The 18,130-nt window shown below is 46.1% G+C and overlaps 1 protein-coding gene and 1 long non-coding RNA gene across 6 annotated transcripts in view; one reads left to right on the top strand and one right to left on the bottom strand.

The window, feature by feature from the left end:
- Positions 1-18,130, bottom strand: part of pex5la (peroxisomal biogenesis factor 5-like a) — a 47,996-nt gene that overhangs the window by 5,821 nt on the left and 24,045 nt on the right. For 3 of the 5 annotated variants that reach the window (XM_029827709.1, XM_029827714.1, XM_029827712.1), the window contains 9 exons: positions 13,545-13,656; positions 11,710-11,910; positions 10,898-11,021; positions 10,298-10,388; positions 10,089-10,118; positions 7,626-7,718; positions 3,658-3,855; positions 2,489-2,632; positions 409-479 (listed from right to left, as the gene is read on the bottom strand). In XM_029827709.1, the coding sequence (XP_029683569.1) occupies positions 409-479; positions 2,489-2,632; positions 3,658-3,855; positions 7,626-7,718; positions 10,089-10,118; positions 10,298-10,388; positions 10,898-11,021; positions 11,710-11,910; positions 13,545-13,656 (1,064 nt within the window). The remainder of the gene's footprint in view (positions 1-408; positions 480-2,488; positions 2,633-3,657; positions 3,856-7,625; positions 7,719-10,088; positions 10,119-10,297; positions 10,389-10,897; positions 11,022-11,709; positions 11,911-13,544; positions 13,657-18,130) is intronic. The other 2 variants (XM_029827713.1, XM_029827711.1) reach the window with 2 other exon arrangements.
- On the top strand, positions 5,001-6,359 carry LOC115247147 (uncharacterized). Its single transcript, XR_003886196.1, has 2 exons — positions 5,001-5,600; positions 5,930-6,359. It is a non-coding gene; the product is annotated as an uncharacterized lncRNA (long non-coding RNA).

Here is an 18,130-nt window from a genome sequence, read left to right as displayed (position 1 = left end):
TGCAGGCTGAATCCCTAAGGCTTCGGTCCGACGTGCTGGCGTTCACACGCTCGCAAGGTGTCATTTGCAGCTTGTGCGCTGTCATTAATGAAAGTGGGCCATCTCCCATTGAGGAAATGGCTCACTCAGCCGCTGAGCAATCAACACTCGAGCGCTGAAAGGATGAACACAAGACCTGCTCGGTCCTGAAGACGCGACAGCAGCGGCCTTCATGTTTGCTTTATGGCTGCTTCTGGCAAAATAAATTTAGGGCCTCTTCTTGTTTCCTGCCGAGCTCCCCGTTTCGGCGTTTGTCCGTTTATGCGCAGACATATGGCGCCGTCCAAACATAACAGCCGCCAGTGCTGTCAAGCCCAAGAGTGATTTTTAATTTTAAATGAGATTCTGGGCGGAGATGGATGCTCTTACCTCTGGAGGGACACGATGGCAGCCTGCTCGTTTTCATTTTCAGCCTGCGTGGTTCCCAACACTTGCCAAGCCTGCAGGGAAGCAGAGTACAGGTGAGAGGGAACGGCGGGAGATGAACCAGGACGCCATAGCTGACGTCCTCTGGGGTTGGGAGACCATCCGCCACCTCCTCCTGCTCCTCCTCCTCTTCCTCATCATCCTCATCATCACTGCCATCGTCGCTGTCGGTGCAGCAGAGTTCCAACACTGAGCCGGTGATGTGAGTGTTTGCTGCTTGAGCAACCTTGGCTCCAGAGGATTGTGGGGTCAAATTTGCAATTATGATTAAACAAAGCGTTGGAGGATTATCCTTCGTTACTCTCAGGTCGTCTTATTAAAGCACCTGAGCAGGAGGAAGACATTTTGCACTCAAAGCAGCTCAGACATTTGACCTCATCTCTTTGGACAAATCTGCAGATATTTCAAGTGGCGACGTGTTATTTACTACAAGAGTCGCTGCCGAGCACAAAAACAGAGCAGAGGCAAACCCGGTTGATTAAAAGTGCATTTCAACGGTCCCCGAGGGCGTAAAGTAATTAATCTGCACGTTAATTTATTGGAAAGAGATGGTTGTTTTGGGCGAGGACGCTGAACCTGCAGAGCTTCTGTCTCCCCCTCCTGGCAGCTTGTGCAGCTGAACGCAGGGCGGAGTTCAAGCAGCGTCTAAAACAGAACCGCTGTATCAAGCGTCGGCTTTTATCGCAACGTTTGAGCGATGACAGAGGCTCACTCCTATCAAAAACACAATTTAAGCACATCCGAGCGATTTCCTTCTGAAAACAGCCCACACAGACTCTGAAGATTCCATTTCCAGCAGATATGTGACTGTTTTACCCTCGCTGAGCAGCAGAAACGGGCAGACAATGACACGGCCGCCCTGGTCACTAGATTAGGAGATTACGCTACTGTACTTTGTGTCTGAGCCGCCTCATTTAATAACTTATTTTTAAGATTATCTTGGCGGAGGCTGTTTTCTTCCACTGTTCGCTGCAACTCGGAGGTCTTCAGAGTAGAGCAATAAGCCACTAAGCACCCTCGGGGAAATTTGGAATGATATTAGTTCCATACACCACAGGATAATCCTCTCCGAGGAATTACTGGCACATTTCTTTGGGATTCTGGCGCCGAGGCTTTGCTCCTTCAGCCCGCAAAGAGGTCACTCCTTTTTGAAAGAGTACAGAAATACAAGGATAGGAGGAAACTCGTGCAGAACGGTCTATTATTCACTTGACAGAGCAAACGGTGACTCCCATTAAGAGCAAATTTTGGCCACAGTAAACAACTCCTGGCTGGGAACTAACAATTGAAGAGCTCAGCCCGATGGTGCTGGACACTTGATCAGCAGATCTGAGCGAGAGATTAATTCTGTTTCACTTCTGTCAAAACAAACTGGAGACAGTGGAGACAGATTTGCCTTTAATTAAACTGGCATATGGTGATATTGAACTTCAAGTCTCCTGAATCTTTTCATTTTTGTTGTGGAGTCGGCGTGTAGAGCCAGAAACTCACCATTGTCTACAGATCATCTCCACACTTCCATGAATACACCCACTCTTTGCCCTCCGTGATGCTCTGGAGGATCTCCAGCTGTATTTGCACACATCCGGATGCGACCAGCGCTTAATCCAGGCCAAAAATATTGAAATTAGTGCTGAAGCATAAAATTCCTTCAGGATTAACAGCACAGGTGTGATGGGGGCTTATGTGAGCAATCAGCTAAAAGCCCGAGAGGTCCACAAATATCAAAGATCCTGCAGTGCTGTTGCATGCAACGTGTCCAGTGACCATAAAAGAGTGTCCCTGCTCCTGTTTTTATCCTGGACCCTTGTGTTTTACATCCCTCAGCGTTATGTTATTTTAATTTTTCACCTTTTCTTTGAAAATAACAAGTCTACCATATGTACCTGAAGGTAAGCATGTGGAGCTGCCGACACTTGCAGTAAAACCTGGATACCAACAAACTAGCCAGTGTGTGTGTGTGTGTGTGTGTGTGTGTGTGTGTGTGTGTGTGTGTGGGCATGGACGGTCTCCATGAATTCACCTCTGAATCATGAGGGTCCTGCAGGACAGCGGCCTCCAGCAGCAGCACGGCGTTTGGCAGGTCTCCCTCTCGAGACTTCTTCAGTCCCTCTTCAAACGCGTTGGGTAAGTCCTTGTAGGGATTATCTGTGTGGAAGTAGTAACCCTGCCGGTGGAAAAAAGAGGGAGAGAACAATAAAATGGGGGCAGAGGCAACATCAGTCTCTCCTCCGTATTGAAATGCAAATCAGCCGGCGTCCTGTGCAGGTGCGTATTTGAGCAAAGCTCCGACACCTGGAATTGATCTTTCCTGGATGGTTCCGAGCAGGAGCCGAGCTCCTCGGGGTTCGTCGTTTCTCCTTAAATGTTAAAGTTTGCATTTTTAAAGTGTGATTACCCCGGTGTTTTGTTGGCCGCTCTATCATGACTTTGAAATCACTTTCAGCAGCAGCACTGGGACCTGAACTGGGATCAATCAGGAAGCCCTGAAGTCTGATCCTAGATGATTTCCTTCCATAAGAAGGTCAGATTTTAAAATCAGCCCACGGCCTCTGAACCCCAGAGCTTCCTCTTATATCACATATGATGAAGGTGGTAGGATGGGACGCTTCTTTTTCTGAGAGCAGATTTTTTTTTTTGAGAAAAGAAGTTTTACAATACTGAACGATTTCTTCTCTTCTCCACCATAACAACAAAAGATGGGACAAGAATGTTATTTGTAAAGCTGCACACATGATGATGTTCTGATACTGGAACTAAGATGGGAATCGAATGGAGAGCATGTGTAGCAGTATTAGCTTGCTGCTGCTATTAGCCTAGTATGTCATGCAATAGCACATAGCTAAAACAAAAAAATATTCCAGCCTAAATATTTTACTTGTTATCACAATAACAATGATTGTACAATTTGCACCTTCAGCAGAGATAGATTAGCTGAGCTACAACTAGCTACAGCTAAAAGCTAATTAGGAAGCTGTTTTGTGCATATTTTGAGATTGAAAGACACATTCAGTTATTAATCTGAATCAACTTAACCTGTCATTCAATGTCAAATAAACTTATTAAACCTTCCAATGTGATTTTATGTTTGAACTTTTTTCATGTCTTAAGTGAAACTACTACTACGACAGCACTAGCATTAGCAACCAGACTTTACTGTAAAGACTTAGCTCATGAGTTAGCTCATTTCACCGTATAATTCGAGCCGTAGCCGACATTGTTTACTCTCCAAAGACTGCCTGTCTCAGCGGTGTCATCTCTGATGATAGTGACCTTCTCGTGTGGAGAGACAGTGGTGGGAATCTGCGCCTGCTCGTTCTCCGTCAGCCAGTTCCTCCGTGCCAGCTCTTCCCACTCCGCCTGCATCTTATCCCAGAACTCTGTGTCTGACTGATGGAGAGGACGAGAGGAGAAAGTCAGTGATGGGCGGGCGGCTCCTGCAATTTCACTCATTTTAAAGCAACATTATTTAGCATTCCATTTATTCATGTCTGTAAACTCCGCAGTGAGAGCTGCGGGTGTGTTTGCGGAGCCTCTGAAGAGGTCAGCCAAGTCAGAGTGACCCGCTGTGTGAATGTGCGAGGGTCACGAATCTTTTCATCTCCACGGAGGCTTGTGAGTGACGCGACAGCCGTGATGTGGACCCTGGTGCTGAGGGATGGCAGGTAATTGTAGCTCGCTGACAAGTCACGTCGCCTGAAGGTGAGTTTGTACAGTTGACTCGGAGGAAAAGTGCATTATCAGAGTTCCTGCTGGGAGGAGATGTGTGCAGTGGGCCGGGAAAGAGCCGGGACTTGGATAAAGAGTCTTTAAGGGTCCTGATGGGTTGCTCAGATTTCCCCGATCTACACTCATTTTACACTGTAAAAACAGCTTCATGTATACATCCTGTTTTTTGTTAAAGTCTCCCAAAGCTGGATTCGCAGGATGGGAATTGCTTTTAGGATTGAAATAAAGATACGGAGCAGCAGAAATCCTGACAGGATGTTTCTACACGCTAATGTTGACAGTTTAATTATGCCGAACAAGACAAAGATAACAGCAAGGTAAATTATATCCCTGGAGTGGATTCCTCGCCGCAACGCTCCTTTCTGATGAAGTGCTACGTGGAATGGACGGATCCCGAATGCGCCACCGCTCAAATGGATTGATAATTATTCATGAACACCTGAGGTTGTTTTTCTTTTGCCCACACATTTCAACATTATCTATTCTAATTTCAATTCTGGGATTCAGTTGCACTTATTTTCTTATATGGAGCGATAACAACAGGGGTGGTAAATACATTCTAAGCTAAAACACAGGAATGGAATAAACTGTCACTAATTGGGGAAAAAAATGGATTAAGTCCTGAAACATCTAAATGGGATGCATAAACTGGATGTTCGGATATAATTTAGAGTCCTGTTGAGTTTGACATGACTCCCTGAGCATGAATAATGCCCACTCGCCCACTGTACCGGAGCGCTTCCACCACTAAAATCTCATTATTTATCCGTAACCTCGGGGCTCTTGTCATCCTCTGAGCAGGGCCACTCAGGTTCGACGTGGTCTGATGTCAGAAAATAGTGTTTTCAGATTAAAACTGCCTTTTGGGTCCCTGAAAATTGAACTAAAGGGGTTCCCTAAGTGGAGCCCTGTCAAAACAGCACAGGAATGGTAGGGACGTGCACAGGCGTGCAAATATACCGCCAACTAGTGGCTCGGCACTGGAACTACAGCGTTTTATGCATTCCCATGTGCTGCTTTAAAGAAAAACAGGAAATTGGCAGCAGGTTGTTGTCGTGGTGTAAAGGGAAACGTGTCCAAAAGGACAAACTCTGAATGGACAACTGTCCCTGTCAGCCCTACTGGCCTCGTGCTGCACTGGAAGTTTCCGCTCCCCTCCCAGTTGCACCTCCACCTGGCGCTCCCACCTGCTCCTCATCTGCAATCGCCTCAGCATAGAAGCGGCCCTGGCTCAGGCTGAGCAGCAGCGCTGTGCACTTTCTCGGCTGGATTTACCAGCGTTTGACTCAGCCGGCCTTGGGTGTCCTCTACTGTCTCAGCCCATGTCAACTTAGCAGCCTTCTGTCCCTGCCTGTGGCGAAGCGTCCGCTCCTGACATTACGGCCTTGAGAAGAACTTCTGACGACGTGAGTGCGCTTTGCTCCTTGTGTCGGCCACAAACCTTCCTGCCGTTCAGGCCGACTTCAGGAAAAGTCTTGACAAACTTCCCATTTGCTGTTTTGTGCTGGTCCATTTTCAACCTGTTACACAGGACGGGTTCATTTCCAACCACAATGTGAAAAAAAGCTTGAATTTCAGATGAGCTTTCGTCCCCGTTCCCGCTCTGCTCCCAGCAGAGTGGAAGTTTCGTGCAACCTTGGTCTCAGGATGGAAACTTTGAACTTGGCTGTAAATGTCTCACCCATAGAAGCGAAGACTTTGCTCATTTCCTTTCCCTCCATTTGCATTTGTTCAGCCGGGCCGAGGATTAAAACCGCTGACCTTCGGAACGTGAGGCTGCAAGTTTAACGTTGCGGTGACGGCGTTGCCTCAGACCGATGCGCCGCGAGATTGAAGTGAACACGCCGCTCCGATCCAACACCGGGTCACGCCGTCACCTGACATTGCCCCTCACGCCTGTCACACTGGGGGGGAAACACTGACTGAGCCAATGGTCCGGGATCACCGAGGAAACTTTATCAGCCTCTTCGCTCCATTGTCTGGCTCACTGACACCCTGTCATCGTTTTTTTTAATAGCGTTTGTGTAAAAAAACCAAATCTACACCTTCTCATCTTGTTTAATGGATTCTATTTGCCAGCTGAAATCCTCGTATCCTCCGTCTCTGGCTCCCAATTGTGGCACATTTGGCAGCTTGGGCTAATTAAATGAATAGGCAGAACAGCGGTGCTGATTCAATGTTCTTCTTCCCCTCCGAGCCATCTCTAACTCCTCGGACTATAAGTATGGAAGTGCATGCACGTGCACGGCCACTTAGGAGGAAATGATCTGATTGTGGGCTTTCACGTTGGCAGCTGAAGCTGCATTTCCATCGAGGATGCTCCAGAGTGGAAGCCTCCGCCCGGGCGGCTCGATGGAGGCCCGGAGATCCTGTTTCCGATCGATGCCGCTCGGATCAGCCGCCGTCTTACCTAGCGCGCGTGCACGAGCTGTGGTTATTCAGACGCTCGGATGTTGAGGGCTTACACACGATCCGGCACCATCACCAACTTTGGGCAGGGAGCCCCGAGGCAGTCGGCCCCTCTCACTTTCTTACTGCCTTTCTATCCCTCCTCTATTATTTATACACCCTTACACTCGGCCCTCGGTAAAATTAAAGCCCCTCTGTTCAGAACACTCCAAGGCTACTTCCGCTAATTGGCAGAAGCTGGCGTGGACGGGTGGAATTGCCAGAACTGTCCTGTGTTCCTGCTCTGAACGTTAACAGCACCCAAGGATGATCTAGTTTATTTGTGCTTTCTTGTGGTTCTGAGTTTCCCGTTTCAGTGTCCAAGGTCGTTTTCATCTTCTCTTGATCTACATTTCCCTTGGTCCCCGTTTCTGGTCTTTGTTGTTTCTGGTCTTCTTTTTTTTTTTTTTTTAATGTTTGGCTTTTCTTGTTTGATTTCCAGCTCTGGGCTCCAGACTGTGTTTGCATAACGACTATTGATTTTGGCTGCCCGGAACCGTTTTGTTGATTTGGACTGACTTCCTGAGTTGGACCCCCACACGGACCCCTGCAGTGAGTAATCCCTCAGATAAACCTGTTTGCCGGCATTTAACAAAAGCCTAAAGATGTATGCAGACCTGATCGGTAACGCCGGCGCGTCTCCGACAAACATGCGGACCGTGATGAATGAAGCCGAGTCCAATTACAGGAAGTTCATTATCTCTGATATTTGATATGGCCGTCTGTAAAATGACTGACCTGTTTACCCTGGTGTTGGCTGGCAGAGAGTCATAAATGTTTCTCGGTCAAACACCTGAGCCTGAACTTCGCACGGACGTTTAAAACGGTTCGAACGATCAGATGCAGATGACCAGTTCATGTTGCATTTTTCTTTTGGTCAGGAATTCAAGCACTTTACTTCTAGTGTTATGGCTTTATTTATTAGCTAAGGCAGGAGTTCTGGGTGATTAGTTTGACGGTTGCGTGGTGCACGCCGTGCTCACCTCAACAGCAGCCTTGGCTCGCTCAAACTCCTCCTCCAGGGACTGATGTCTGGACAAGAGGGCGCTGCCGAACCGCTGCTCCTTGTTTAGAGCCTGTCTCATACACATGCACACATTTTAGAACATGTTATACATGCGTGCACGAGCAAAGGGCAACTCACTCACACACACACACACACAGAGCTGGGGGGGGGGTCAAGCGGGTGGTGTGTACGGTGTCAGCCATCTTTCACAGACACGGCCCTGAAAAATCTCCCAACATGCTTTGGAAGGCCAGCACGTATCTGCCGCGATCGTCTCGTCCACCCGTCAAATATGACCGGCCGTGCACCTGAACAGGCCGCTGATGGCGCCTCTGCCAGCTGCTGCTGCATCCACACGCTGCCACAGCCCAGCTGACTATTGGTGGATAACTGAGATACAGAGGACGATATTTCATCGTCAGGTGACACTTTTATTTTAGAACAATTCTCTGTCCCCCTGCTGGACCTGCCGGAACATTAGAGCATCTTTGGACCATGCGCAGTATTTATCACTTATTGCATATTGGTTATTTATTTTAATTGCCCTGAAGTGTTGGACAGGTCCCATATTTTTTTCTATATCATGAAGAAAAGTATTAATTTCTGATATAAGCCTGTGATGCAGGTATTTCTAAAAGATTCCTGAGGGGCGGCTTCTCCAGTTCCTATCATTTTAAGAGTTTGCCAAGCCAAGAAATGTCCAGATTTCTGGACAAAGATGTCTGAAACCACACAGGACAATAATGACTGTCAAACAGAAATGGAAATTCTAATTCATCACCATTTATAACAAAGTGGATGGAAAATTTGCAAAGAGGTGTTTTAAAATAATTGGGTGTTAATTGGAGACAAATTGTACATCTGATTCATGCCTGTAATTACAAATGTCTGGACAAAAGCTCCAAGAATAAGACATGAAAGGAGTGAGATTAATTGCATTGGGTGGCATCAACATGCAGGTGGAAATATAGATGCTGTGCAGCAGTGACAGGAAGTGGAGCTGCAGCATCGACTTCCTGGTTCCTGGCTGTCCGTTATGAGACAAACCAGCTCCAGATGAATGAATGTAAAATAAGTATGGCGAGTTCAAGGTCCTTCAGGAATCACGACAATGCTACCATTCATGCTAACAGCTTCCATCAAACTGAAAAAAACTAAATTTGCTTGATCGGTTGTTTCTTTCTGTGCACCATCTGCTCTTATTCTTCATCCCTAACTGGCCTAAACACTCGTACCAGCCCTCCCAACCTCTTCATCCTTTACTTTGTGTCAGAGGCAGCTGACGAGGTTTCCCACTTCAAACCTAAGACCTGCGTCAGGCTGCGCTTTAATAACGAGTACTGTGCTAGCTGGTTCTGGAAGCACCTTGGGCTTAGCTTTCCTTACAGAAACAGCAGAGTTCTTCCTTGCTTTGAGTTAGGACGTGCTAAACCAGGTGATGATTCAACACAGACCGTGTGTTTGATTTTATTTACAAGCTCAATTTTCAAATTAGCATCTTCACCTCTTAATTAGATTTGGTTAATCACAATCTTGGACCCAGAAGTAGTGCAACTGCTGTGGGTCGCGCTTTCTAAACTACCATGGATGAATGTTTAACCCATTAATTACTGTAGATCAAACAGGCAATATCGTTTAGGTTTTTTAATTACTTCAGTTTTCCTCAGTACATCAAAACCTTTGAAACACTGCTGTAGTTTAGTTCCACTGGTTGCATTTGCTGATATAAGATCACACCAAAGTCGGATTAGAAGGATTACTAACTAAAGAAATGATCAAGAATATCTTCTCCATGATGAGATCACACATAATACATAAAACTTGTGATGCTCGCATGCTGAGGCTCCAACGTTTGACCCGAGTTATCTGTTTTTTCCCCCCTTTGACGCTTCCAACTGGACTTGAAACCCAAACCATTGTTGCGTAATCCCCATGCAAACAGTTTGCTCACTGGGCAACAACGTCCCTCCATCCCAGACAGTTATCTTTAATCCAAATCAATTATTTATCAGACTGCAGACAGGTAATATAGGTTTAGCTGGCTGGGTGAGATCAGTACTAATGGACTCAGTGTAAAGCTGCTAAATAATATATGGACTATTAATTTAAAAATGTAGTCTGGAAACAAGACCCCCGGTGCAGAGCTACACGCACGCACGCACGCACGCACGCACGCAAGCAACGCACACAAAAGAAAAGAAAAGTTCGATTCGAAGGGAAAGCACTTGACATTTGGACCTCGTAGCACCATCGCGGACGGCCTCACGTCCGCCAATATGGCTCAGAAGTGTCTTTACACTCCAAAGTATTGTCCCGTTTTCAGCCTTTGAGTCAAATTTCATGAGATGTCGTGGTGATTTTTTTTTTTTTTTTTTTTTTTTTCTTGGTGCAAATGTGGCGTCTTTCAGTGCTACATGAAAGGATGCAGAGGGAGGCTTACATGTCTTCCACTAATATACTGTCTGTTGAGCTGAAATGGAAGAATTGCAGGTGTTAGGACCAAGACGACACAACAAGGTGTAAAACCTAAATCTACCGCTGGGTTCTCATGCATTAACTGCTGTTCAACACAGTCAGACTTGATATGTGATGCACTTTCTGTCTCCTCAGAAGAAGGATGAATAAATGTAGTTTTTTTTGAGAACTTACTTGAGACGCGAGAGCAGATTCCTGCTCCACTTTGGTGTTCACGTCCACCACGTTCTTATTGGGCTCCACCTGGTTTTTACCGTCAATGGACCTGGAACCAAAGGAGAAAAGCTTTGAGGGGGATTTTCTTTTTCCAACTCAACTCTGACGTTCATACTGGAAGCCCTGGGTTGAGGAGGATGGCATCCTTTAGTCAACTGTCAGCAGGACAAAGGTATTAACTGAAAAAGCACGGGCCGTTTCCACAGCTTGTTCTGGACACTGATTGGTTGATTGGCCAGAAATCTATCACCGCGGCGCTGATGTAAGGTGACAACTGGTCTTAAACGATCGCAGCAGCTCAACACAGCTGATAACTGGTCTCTGATTTTAAGAAAATATGAGAGTCTAGTCTCAGGTTGAAAATTAGCTCTACACACACACATGTGTCTGCATCCAGTCTGTGCATCACTAATATTAGTAGCAGAAGATTAGTTTTGCCTAAAAATAATCATGGCAAATCACAAGAGAGCTGGGACATAATAAAGGAAAAATAACTAGAAAAATACGAGGCTGATGACATTAATAGGGGGGAGTAAATAATTCGTGGCGAGTACCCACCAAAGAAACTCATTGGAGGAGTTTTTGGAAGAACGCCGCCTCTCCAGCTTCCACTTCCTGTTGCCGTTCTTCTCAGGGTTGATGTTTAACTCCTCCCATTTATCCAGAGTCGAACAAATGGTGACTGTCGACCGAGTGAACACAAAACAAGAGTGACAAACCGGAGACCGAGCCGGCGTCCACGGGCATTTTTAGGAAAAAGGGGGGGAAAAAAAATAATTAGCCGACAAGAAGCACCAGGTTTCTGCCGCTTGTTCACCGGGAAAATGGTGAGCTGCAAAACATGCAGACAATTGGTAACGTGGGCGTCTCAACTAGAGAACAGAGCGTTCGGTCTGGCTTGTAAATGAAGCTACAGTATCATCAATCTCCCTGAAATAAATTATTCATCACAGGGAAGTTTGACTCAAAATGCGTAATTAGTTTTCACTGAAAACTTTAACTTTGAGCTGGCAGTCATTCATTATTTCCTTTGAAAGCCTTCAGAGATGGCTTCCTCTCATTAGAAAAGCTTGGCTTCCTTTTCCTTTTGCTTGTTCATGAGTAAAGCCAAGGCCACTGGGAGCACTGGGAGTCCGAGCAGCTGGAGAAGAAACACCAGAACTTCTTTTGATTTAGTCTGACAAGACTGGTGGGAAAGTTCACTGTATGATTATTATTCATCTCTACTTTATTGACGGCATCTGTCACTGTAAATATTCAGAGTCCGACCCCCAAAACAGTGGCGGGAAAGCTCCTTATAACAGGAAGAACTCTTGAGCAGAACCAGGCCCCTCCTGCACTGTGTAACAAGCAGCACGTTCAGCTTCTACCTGTGTCCAGTGAAGTCTTCTCCGGGGTTCTGGTGCTCCGGCTCGTCTGCTCCACCTCCACCTGGATCAGCTCAGTCTCATCCATGCTCTTCTTGCTGCTCTTCTGGATGTTTCCCAGCGACAGGGGGTTCTTCTTGTCTTTGCGGTTCTTTCTGTCGCCGGGTTCGCTGAGATCCAGAAGATCCAGTGTTGAAGACAGAACTGGGAGGGATGCAGAGACGCTGCGTTAATGCGAGGTGAGCAGACACAAGGACGGATCTGTAAAACATCTTTTACTCCGTCCGGGAAGGTGTGGAGTCTGTAAATAAACGCAACCCAGAACAGGCGTTTAGGATCTTCTCGCCTTTGTAAAAGTGAGTTCATGTGGTTGGACTGATCTGCAGGTCTCGGTAATGTGACGGGAAGTTCGGATTTTGACGCACACGTTTTCTGACACGACCAGCTGAGCTGTCAGAGCTATTTAAGCTGTCACGCCGTCGCCTCCTGGGTGGACGCCTTCAAATTTGCTGCTCTTTTCTAAATATACCAGGGGCCCGTACGGATGACCCCGCCAGGAGCTCCAGTTTGGTCAATTAAGTAATTTAATCTCAGGTTGGTGGAGCGGCGCAGGAGGACGCAGCTGTCTGTTGAGGGATTAGAAGACTTTGTCCTGAGAGGCAGGTTTCATTAACACTCGCAGGACGTTCGATTTTTGGGTTTCTTCTCCCATTTTCGTCTCCCCGGCCCAATTTTCTGACAAGTCCTTCAGGTTCTGGAGTCATTGTCTTCAATTGATTGCCCTTTATGTTTTTATTATTTATAAAACCTTGAAATTATTCTGCTCGATAATATCGGCACTTCGAGGGAGAAAATGTCTTATCTTGCTGCAGTGGCGCTCTAAAGTGAACATCCAGCCGAGCGCGTCTGTAGACTGAAACCTTCTGGTCATCTGCGACTCCCCCTCGGATGAGGAGCAAAGGCAAAAGCAGTGATGTCAAAATGTTTTCGCACGTTGGAGTTTGGTTTCTGTGCATCCGTGGGCATTATCGACATGAGTCAGTATTTTATCTTTATGACATCATAGTTTGGTCTACAGAGGGGAATAATAAAGCTGAGTCACCACAAACCTTCAAGGCTGGAGACAAAGATTTTTATTTAGGAATATTTATATATTAGAATTGTGCCATGTGGGGGAATAAAGGGCTGTTTTATCCATACATTCACCTCTGTCATCCCAGAAAACCTGAGGCTTGAGCACAACAACCACTAAGGGAGTGATATTCTGACCAGTGAGTCACCTCACTTTAATTTTTCAACGCTTGTATAGAAGCAGCGATGGTAAGTGATGTTTTTAGGTCAGCCGGCTTGAATTTGTGTCTCCGAAACCCAAATCCAGCGTAATCTATTTTTCATGAAAGAGTTTTCGGAAAAATTACGTAAACAGGCAGCCATCAACCTCGACATCAGACAAAGATTAAACCGCATGGAAGAGAGCGAGGTGACGCCGCTCCCCGGCGGATTAACACTTCCGATCCATTTATTATCCTTCGTCGCACTGTTGCTGCTCGTTCTAGTTAGCTGTTGTTTGCTGCCGCGCTGAATCTGGAATGATGAATAAATAAATAGATAAATGATTCACTGCAGCGAGCATTTAGTCTGTCTCTGGGGCAGAAGGGTAGAAGTCCAGTGATCAAGGTCTCATTCATGTAGAAACCAAGATGGCTGTTCTCGGACCTTTCTACAGATCGTTGGGTTTGGTACAATTTGCAGCGCTTTAGCTCAGCTGGCTTCCAATAGCCCCTGTAGAACGTGCTCCTGGCTGGTCAGAGAGTCTGGGAAACGTGGCTGTACTGTACCGGCTGTGTTGGAGGTCACCGGGCGAGAGAGCCCATCGCACTTGGTCTCGCAGAGGAAATCGTCGATGGAGGGGCTCAGAAGTGGGCGGCTTTCTTGTTGCTCACTCACCAGCTGCGGAGGCAAATAGACGAGACAGTTTAAGCTCTCGCACCCGTCGAAAACCCACCACGACTAAGGGCCACGAGGGCCCCGGCACGGCCGTGACACAGGCGACGCCGGGGTCTCCATGGCGACAGCAACACAAGATATTCAAGGTGAAATACTGTGGAATAGATCAAAGACGGTTGTGCCGTATGTTCAAAGGAAGTGATGTAATCCATGCACTGACATGCTGCCTTTGCATGCAGCTGATCTGGATCCGATTCCCACTGTGTGTGCAGAACGCGCACGTCATCAATTTAGCTACTTTCACTTGTCTTCGCAGCAGGAAATGGAAGCTTTTCTCTGGATGGGCGGCCGCACAACCATGTTTAAAAGATGATAGAAGTGTGCTGGGTTCATCAGGAACTCACACGACTACAAACGGGGGAAAGTGGGTCAGATTACATAAAAGAGCGACAGGAAGATGCAGGTTTACGCTGGGCTGCAGTCGGCGACCGGGAAGAGCCTTGATGAGCGTCTTCCTCGGAAAATGAATGGCCCGAACATTTCTGCTTATCACACCGTCCAAACCGGAAAGAAAAAAATGCTAATCACCTTCGCTGCGTGGCAGAAGTGAGCGGACCTGCCAGTACAGCTGCTGAATAGGTTATCGCCAATTCATTACTGGTTCCCTGCCGCCCTAATGGAAATTCTGGATGCAGCTGGCTGCAATTTGCCAACCATTGGTTCATAATCGGGAGGTGAAAGCCAGTTTTGTCTCAGAGAGGGAAAAAAAAGGTTTAGCTCCCGCCATTGTGGACAATGCTGGCCGAGAGGAAACTTGACATTAGCGAATTGCTGCTATCCGGGCTAGATGGGGGAATATTAATGGAAGTTTAATTAAAGAGGAAAGAATGGATCAGACGAAAACCTGACATGTGTTTGATAAATAACTGGGGGTTATTTTGTGTTGCCTGCTCAGGTCGTTAGAACCGGTGCAGGAATAGAGCCTGGCTTCAAAGGAAGATTTAACCCTCTCTTGCAGCCAGTGAGCGTGTCATTTATCCTTTGGATTCAAAGCATCCTGGATAATACCCATTCAGTAGGAATGTGCTTTATTTTTAATCCATAACAATATTTTATTATTTTTTGTAATTGGTTATAACAATTTTAGCCCATTAAACAGCTGCTAATATTGGCTTTCGTTTGTGTGGTGGGCTTGTACATCCCATATCTGTAGGTGGCGCCATGACGTCCAGTTTTCAGAGGATCTGACGAGGATTGTGTGGCATTAATTTGCAAACCATTTCTGGGTTTTTAACAATCGCTATAGATTAGAACTTGAAGCAAACGTGCTGGTGACGAGACATTTTTTTACATCCTAAACTTTAAACAAAACATTCCGACTGTCACGACAAAGGTAGCTGCTGTCTTTTAATGTAAACAACTGTATTAATGCATCTTTAATGCATTCCTGTAACAAGCATGTGCAGCAGGAATTATGATTGGACTGCTGCAAAATGCAGCACACCGGATAGCCTAAAAGTCCAGAAATGGCTCCACAGACACCGTTTCTTGGCATCTAGTTAGTGGGCTCTAAAACTCGCTGGAGACATGGGAACCATGGGGACTAAAAAGAGAGTCTGTAAACAATTTAAATGACATTCATAAATGCACAGGCTCGCTGCGGCTGAGTGGATGATAACCACAGACATCTGTCACTGAATAACAATTTTCCAGGAGTTTATTTATGGGAAGATCTGAGAGACGTTCTGATAAATCCTCTGTAGTTTGGCTGAAAACTCGCCAAATGAGAGACGACCTTGGATTTCTCCACTTTGGGTGTCTGGTGGCGTGAAGATTTTCCTTCGGTCTGAAGGTTTCCCTGCAGAGTTTTTGATGTTGTGACTGATTGACTGAAGGTCAGGGCTGTGACACAGACGGCGTGCTGGACATCGGCAGCACCCCGTCGCTCTGAAAGATACGTCGGATTCATTGACATTCTCGGTACAGCAATAAAAGCCGGGAAAATCAGAGCAGAGTCACTCAAAACATCACCTGGGGAATTAAATGATGTGATTGTGATGCGCCGGTTGAGCCAGCTTGATTAATGTGAGGCTCAGAAGAATTTAAGGCAACCTATTTGCAAGACATTATTTAAATCGGGGCCATTTTGAACTTTGTATTCGAAGTTAACTCCGGAGTTTCGATCCACGGGCGACGCATTAAAAATGGCTGTTTTTTCCACAAACAATTCACTCAAAAACAAGTGCACTCAGCAAAAGCAGGTTTTATAATCAAACGTCGCTGTATTTGGAGAAATTAGGGATGCTTCTGTGATGTCAATGTCAAATTAGGAAAGCCTGCACACAATGTGCAGCCTTATCCTCTTTTAAATGCAGTTTCGGAGTAGATGGGTTCAGAAATGGGGCTGCAGATGTTGCCATAAATGACTGGCGGCAGACCAAAGGCGGAAGCCGTGCACAGTATGATTGTTGTACACCCAGTTCAAAGCCCTTCCTGAGAATGCCATCGGGGCAAATTTTTAAATAATGGTTTTGAGTAAATGAGATCTTTGCATTTTCCTCCTCTAATCATCCAGAAAACGGGGACAGGAGATCCAGCGCATTCATCTGGGGAGATGACTCAGACACTTTGGTCGCAGGCGACGTTGAAACCCTAATTATGGGTTCACTTTGAACCCTAGAGAGCAGTTCTCTCTGCCGCCTGTCCATTTCTCTCCACACAGTTCCCTTTTCCCCGTCCACACGGCCTGTTTTTATTCTCCTTCCCTGCTCTGACGTCTTTTTTTTCTTTTGTCTTATGCAAAGCACTTTGTTTACAAGTGCCTGCAGGAGTAATCTAGAAAATGATGTAATGGAAACCTTGAGCTAATTGTGCCACTTGGGTCTGACACCAACATCCTGTGATGCTGCTGTTAAGGGAACCGTGTAGCAGTTAAACTGTCTGAGCTCTGAGGGCGGGGGCGCCGAGGTGAGGACGGGACAGGCCACCAGAACAAAAACACGGCATTAAAAACACCAACAGCTAAGAAATATCAAAGGAGAGGCCTGGCGCCTTTGTTACATAAATCCCATAGACTTTATTCAGGGTTGTTATTAAATTCCCATTATTTAATTCTGACACCATAAATGCGCCTATTTTTGTCCTCACTATGATGTAAATGTTATGTCACAGCAGCATTTAGCTACTTATAAGGTGTTTTATGACTCATACAGTTTCATAATAACCATTTTTACATGTCCAGAATGGGCTCAAGGAGTAAATGAGTGTTTTCTTGTGTTGAGTACATGTAGGAAGCGAATCCACCAAATCGTTCATGAATAATTCCTTTCTAATTTAGCTCCGTCCATTGTCCCTAGTAGATTATTTCACAGTTAGGAAGCGTGGATTGTAGCCAAATATTGCATCTAAAATACTCAAAGCAGCATTTTAAATGTTGCTTATACAGATGGGGACCGCGATTTTGGGGGACTATTTTATTGCAGTGGATTAATACATTATTTAAATGGCAGTTTTCTGACCCCTGACTCTGTGAAGCCTCCAGAGACAACCTGCCTGATGTGGTGGCGAGTCTCTGCCTCTGTCGCCGAGATCCCAGTGACAGCGTGTGACAGTGTTAACCTCGACCTCGCAGGTGTTTCATTTTCCTAAACCCAGGATTCCCATCTCCTGACTTGTGCCCACAAAAGGGATTAAAATAAGAGAGCTGAAAGCAAGAAAGCAGAGTGAAATAAAGAGTTCGTGTGTCCTTCAGTCAAATACTGATGGTCTTGGTTGTTACACACGATATTAAATCAGTGATTATGATAATGTAAAACTATGGATCAGGGTATTTGGACACAGTCTTTGACACTTTAATAAGTTACCACCCCCTTTAAATTCCCAATCGATCCTGTCCCAGTAGGTTTTTGTTTTAAAAGATGACGGTATTGATATTTCCAGGTGTTCCAAAGGTTAGAAGCAGGACAGGTGCGGCAGGCCGCCTCTTTGCCTCCGCGTTATCGATTCCCGCGGCGTCTTAAGGGAACGTCGTTTGATGTAGCAAAAACCAAGGCCGCACAAGACGCAAGATGGCGCCGCGCAGGCGAGTTCTTCCTCCAGCTTCCTACAGACCGCGCCCAGTATACGCTAACCTATTTATAGAACTATACGAGTCATTACTTGTTTGTGTCAGTTCAGCAGCTTCTGTCCGTCAGCAAATGTGCTGAGATGCAATTACATCCTTTTCACTCGGGTTATTTCGGTTGCAGCGACGCCGCTCAAAGCAGGAGGTTGTATCAGGAAGCCAAACAAGTCCGGAGCATGCTGTAGGCTAGGATATTAAAAAACACACACACACACACACACACACACACACACACACATATGACAAACACACGCGCGCACACAGCAACAAAGCAATCAAGCACAAGAAAACTGATGAAGCATCAGCTCCATCCAGCCAGAAGGAGCGCAGGAGAAGTGGAAAGCTCAGCAGTAG

This window comes from Takifugu rubripes, chromosome 20 (genome assembly GCF_901000725.2).
Source record: "Takifugu rubripes chromosome 20, fTakRub1.2, whole genome shotgun sequence".
Lineage (NCBI taxonomy): Eukaryota > Metazoa > Chordata > Actinopteri > Tetraodontiformes > Tetraodontidae > Takifugu > Takifugu rubripes.
Note: the sequence above shows the minus strand (reverse complement) of the source record. Positions and strands in the feature narration are given on the sequence as shown.